The 6,154-nt window shown below is 36.8% G+C and overlaps 1 protein-coding gene across 1 annotated transcript; it reads right to left on the bottom strand.

Annotated features, from left to right (window-relative positions):
• Positions 1-3,394: 3,394 nt before the first annotated feature.
• On the bottom strand, positions 3,395-6,135 carry LOC137398628 (tetratricopeptide repeat protein 28-like). The gene has a single exon (XM_068084806.1). It carries the CDS (start codon positions 6,114-6,116, stop codon positions 3,567-3,569), a length of 2,550 nt encoding a protein of 849 aa, XP_067940907.1. The 5' UTR covers positions 6,117-6,135; the 3' UTR covers positions 3,395-3,566.
• Positions 6,136-6,154: the final 19 nt, after the last annotated feature.

Here is a 6,154-nt window from a genome sequence, read left to right as displayed (position 1 = left end):
AATGAAGTCGAACATTCTAAGCAGATATATTTATTAGCTGAAACGGATGATGCACTTCTTTCCCTACTTCTGCTTCTTTCTCTATTATCAATTGAAGTGGAAGGAGTAGAATTTTCCGATGAAATTAAATTATGCTCTCGTGAAAGCTTGAACATCTTTGAGGAAGATTTCCAGCTGCCAAGAATTAAAAATCTCATTTTACTATTCTCTCTACATTTATTCATTCATTAAAAAATTTTTTCCACCAATTATTGTAAATCAACTTACCTCATCAGATTTGCTCCAGTCTCCTTCTGAATGGGAAGATGCCGGATACATTTCCTTGTTGTATTCAAATTTCGGAGATATATAATCCGGTGAAACAGAGATAATCCAAAGTTCTGAGAGAAGATTATACGTAGATATCCAAATTGTAGAATTAATCCAAACTTTTGTGAGATATATAATCCAGTTAGGTATAGAAATAGTTCGAAGTTCTGAGAATTTCATGTATAATAACTCCAGGAAAAAAAAAGTCTCGATAATGGTGAGCCCATCAAACTTGGCTGTATTTATACTAGTCAAGTTCAAGGAGGTGGAACCCGGACAAAAGCTATAAATCACTTCTAATCCATCTTGTCTCACTCAACTTTCGCGAAAATTGAATTTCGCGAAAGTGAATTTCGTGAAATTGGATTTCGCGAAATTACACAATATATATATATTATATAGTCAACTTTCGCGAAATTGAATTTCGCGAAAAGTGAATTTCGCGAAATTGGATTTCACGAAATTATATATTATATAGTCTACTTTCGCGAAATTGAGTTTCGCGAAATTGAGTTTCGCGAAAGTGAATTTCGCGAAATTGGATTTCGCGAAATTACACATTATATATATTATATAGTCAACTTTCGCGAAATTGAATTTCACGAAATTGGATTTCGCGAAATTACACATTATATATTATATAGTCAACTTTCGCGAAATTGAATTTCGCGAAAGTGAATTTCGCGAAATTGGATTTCGCGAAATTATACATTATATATATTATATAGTCAACTTTCGCGAAATTGAGTTTTGCGAAAGTGAATTTCGCGAAATTGGATTTCGCGAAATTACACATTATATATATTATATAGTCAACTTTCGCGAAAGTGAATTTCGCGAAATCCAATTTCGCGAAATTACACATATATATTATATAGTCAACTTTCGGGAAATTCAATTTCGCGAAAGTGAATTTCGCGAAATTGGATTTCGCGAAATTACACATTATATATATTATATAGTCAACTTTCGCGAAATTGAATTTCGCGTTTTTCAATTTCGCGAAAAGTCTTCTGATATTATGGATGATGCAGCTAAATTTATCAAAACTCATTAATCATTTGATGAGGAGAATTGTATATAACCAGCAGAATTTTACTAAAACGATATCAATTCTTCATTCAATCTCAGAGAATTATCACACTACACAACTATGGAGGATAATACTCAATCTGGAGTGATAAAACCTGGATCGAATAGTTCAGTGAAGATGTCGAAAAAGAAAATTTCACCTGTAACTCTTTCTAACAGGACTCCTCCAACGAAGAAGAAGACATCCGACCAAATCGTAACGAATTTGGAGCAAAGGGCAAAAGATATGGCAGACAAGTTAAGAACATTAAGTAAGGATACTTTAATGGAAGCAAAATCACTGCAGAAAATGACAGACCTTTCAGTAGGATTGATTATGGAGGTGACAAAAACGGAAGAAGCTCATTCGATCCATGGAGCGTGCTGTATCATTCACTTCAACTATGTGGAAAATGGGATTAGTAAATCTACTGCTGTATTTGCTCCAAAACGATTTTTAGATGAATCGCTGTCTTATCCAAGTATTATGGTATATCTTGGATTAAAACCTAAGAGTAATGGACAGGGAAGTTACCATGACTTAAGACGAGTAACAGAAGGAACCTCAACTCCCTTGGAAATGAAACGCACTCTAGCCAATCTGAGAATGAAGAGACTTGAAAAACTAATACAACTTTTCGAGAGTCGTCATCTCAAGGAGTTCAAAGCACCATCTATTTTCTACTATCACAATGTTGGAACAAGTGAATACAAAGATGCTGAAGGCAAGGTGAATGTGGTACCAACTGTAGCATTTTCAACCAAAGTTGATGGAGAGGAAGTTCAAGGAACTTTAACGATGCCTTCGAGATATGCCCTTTCGTTGAAAGAAAATTATCCGGGTATCATTATATACAAGGGACTAGTAACATCTCACAATACTTGCGAATACTACGATGTAGTAGTCATGGGATATGAAGAAGCAAGCAGTTTTTACGAGAGGTCACAATGCAAAAAGGAATCTCCTATCATAGATATTTCCGATGACGATGAGTGAATGATAAACAACTCGATACAAACTTCGTTATAAAGATTGTACATGAACATTTTCTCATATATATATTCAATGTTTCATTTATACTATATTATCTTTATTGTGTCCTATCTACTTGAACATTTTCATATATTTCAAGTTAAACATAAACTATTTTATTTTTATTGAAACAAAATGATGATGGAAATAATGAATAATACATATAAATATATCTTTTAAAGTGAATAATTTTGTAATAAAACTGATCTTTCATTCAACATATTAATTTCTCCAACAAATTTCAATCTTACATACAAAAAAATACAAAAAAACCGAAAATAAATTCCTTAAAATTCTTAACCATTCAAGAGCTTCAACATTACAAAATCATCAAATCTTCAAAAAATAACTTTGTACATAAACACTTTCTCATATATATTCAATGTTTCAAATATATAACAATCTCCGGAAAATCAACCCCTCGGTGTCCCAGATATTAACCCCCTCACTCATCCGGTAATCTCTCGCTCTCCTTGATAATCCGCGAGATCCACTCCGGAAAACCAACCAGCCCTCGATGTCCCAGATATTCACCCCCCACTAATCCACCGATAATCCGCGACGATTCGGCCGACTAATCCGCAACGATTCCCCCGACTAATCCCGCGATAATCCACGTTTAATCGGATGACTCATCCCCCACTAATCGGATGACTCATCCACAGATAATCCGCCGATTACGCCGGGAGCGGATCCATACCCCCTCGAATTCAACCCCCTACTCTACACCACAATTTCCCCCCAAACCCCAACATCTCATTCAACTCCACGCAATTCAATCTACACCCCTAGCCAATTTAATTCGCAACCCCCTTTTTCTATCCCCCCGCTGGATCTGTCACTTTTTTGTGTAGATCTGCTCTCTACATACTACTCACGTTTTCCTGTAGCAGAACTCCGCAGGCTTATAATTTACAAAGGAAGTATATGTAATAAGGCCTATCCTTATAAGCAATACTGACACTGTATTACTGGGTTGACTACAAGAGAAAATAAATATATTTTATGTATGTATACAGTGTTAGTAAGTACAACTACCACTTATTTATAAGGTAAGAATATGAGTACTCTTTTTATCCTTCCAGAATTACATTAATATACATTTTGCATGATCCTTCTTTGTGTTTTGACGATATGTCTTTTGCCTTTGTTATCAAGCGATGAACAGAGTTTTTTTTTGCACAGCTTCTGTCATATCTAAATACTTCTTCATAAATTTTTCTGCTGCTCTGTAGTCACCCAGGGATTTATATGCATTTCCAATGTTAAGGTAGCTGCCAGCAATATCAGAATGACTAGCAGTTTCTCCATACACTGCTTTCTTCATATCCAAAGACTTGGTGTAATATTCTAATGCGGCTCTGTAGTCACCCAGGGATTTATATGCATTTCCAATGTTAAGGTAGCTGCCAGCAATATCAGAATGACTAGCAGTTTCTCCATACACAGCTTTCTTCATATCCAAAGACTTGGTGTAATATTCTAATGCGGCTCTGTAGTCACCCAGGGATTTATATGCATTTCCAATGTTAAGGTAGCTGCCAGCAATATCAGAATGACTAGCAGTTTCTCCATACACAGCTTTCTTCATATCCAAAGACTTGGTGTGATATTCTAATGCGGCTCTATAATCACCCAGGGATTTATATGCATTACCAATGTTATTGTAGCTGCCAGCAATATCAGAATGACTAGCAGTTTCTCCATACACAGCTTTCCACATATCCAAAGACTTGGTGTGATATTCTAATGCGGCTCTATAATCACCCAGGGAGTCATATGCATTACCAATGTTATTGTAGCTGCCAGCAATATCAGAATGACTAGCAGTTTCTCCATACACAGCTTTCTTCATATCCAAAGACTTGGTGTTATATTCTAATGCGGCTCTATAGTCACCCAGGGAGTAATATGCATTTCCAATGTTAAGGTAGCTGCTAGCAATATCAGAATGACTAGCAGTTTCTCCATACACAGCTTTCTTCATATCCAAAGACTTGGTGTGATATTCTAATGCGGCTCTATAATCACCCAGGGAGTCATATGCATTTCCAATGTTATTGTAGCAGCGAGCAATATCAGAATGACTAGCAGTTTCTCCATACACAGCTTTCATCATATCCAAAGACTTGGTGTGATACTCTAATGCGGCTCTATAGTCACCCAGTGAGCAATACGCATTTCCAATGTTAAGGTAGCTGCTAGCAATATCAGAATGACTAGCAGTTTCTCCATACACAGCTTTCTTCATATCCAAAGACTTGGTGTGATATTCTAATGCGGCTCTATAATCACCCAGGGAGTCATATGCATTTCCAATGTTATTGTAGCAGCGAGCAATATCAGAATGACTAGCAGTTTCTCCATACACAGCTTTCATCATATCCAAAGACTTGGTGTGATATTCTAATGCGGCTCTATAGTCACCCAGGGATTTATATGCATTTCCGATGTCATTGTAGCTGCTAGCAATATCAGAATGACTAGCAGTTTCTCCATACACAGCTTTCTTCATATCCAAAGACTTGGTGTGATATTCTAATGCGGCTCTATAATCACCCAGGGATTTATATGCATTACCAATGTTATTGTAGCTGCTAGCAATATCAGAATGACTAGCAGTTTCTCCATACACAGCTTTCTTCATATCCAAAGACTTGGTGTTATATTCTAATGCGGCTCTATAGTCACCCAGGGAGTAATATGCATTTCCAATGTTAAGGTAGCTGCTAGCAATATCAGAATGACTAGCAGTTTCTCCATACACAGCTTTCTTCATATCCAAAGACTTGGTGTGATATTCTAATGCGGCTCTATAATCACCCAGGGAGTCATATGCATTTCCAATGTTATTGTAGCAGCGAGCAATATCAGAATGACTAGCAGTTTCTCCATACACAGCTTTCATCATATCCAAAGACTTGGTGTGATATTCTAATGCGGCTCTATAGTCACCCAGGGATTTATATGCATTTCCGATGTCATTGTAGCTGCTAGCAATATCAGAATGACTAGCAGTTTCTCCATACACAGCTTTCTTCATATCCAAAGACTTGGTGTGATATTCTAATGCGGCTCTATAATCACCCAGGGATTTATATGCATTACCAATGTTATTGTAGCTGCTAGCAATATCAGAATGACTAGCAGTTTCTCCATACACAGCTTTCTTCATATCCAAAGACTTGGTGTTATATTCTAATGCGGCTCTATAGTCACCCAGGGAGTAATATGCATTTCCAATGTTAAGGTAGCTGCTAGCAATATCAGAATGACTAGCAGTTTCTCCATACACAGCTTTCTTCATATCCAAAGACTTGGTGTGATATTCTAATGCGGCTCTATAATCACCCAGGGAGTCATATGCATTTCCAATGTTATTGTAGCAGCGAGCAATATCAGAATGACTATCAGTTTCTCCATACACAGCTTTCATCATATCCAAAGACTTGGTGTGATATTCTAATGCGGCTCTATAATCACCCAGGGAGTCATATGCATTACCAATGTTATTGTAGCTGCCAGCAATATCAGAATGACTAGCAGTTTCTCCATACACAGCTTTCTTCATATCCAAAGACTTGGTGTGATATTCTAATGCGGCTCTATAATCACCCAGGGATTTATATGCATTACCAATGTTATTGTAGCTGCCAGCAATATCAGAATGACTAGCAGTTTCTCCATACACAGCTTTCCTCATATCCAAAGACTTGGTGTGATATTCTAATGCGGCTCTAT

The sequence above is a fragment of the Watersipora subatra genome, chromosome 6 (genome assembly GCF_963576615.1).
Source record: "Watersipora subatra chromosome 6, tzWatSuba1.1, whole genome shotgun sequence".
NCBI lineage: Eukaryota > Metazoa > Bryozoa > Gymnolaemata > Cheilostomatida > Watersiporidae > Watersipora > Watersipora subatra.
Note: the sequence above shows the minus strand (reverse complement) of the source record. Positions and strands in the feature narration are given on the sequence as shown.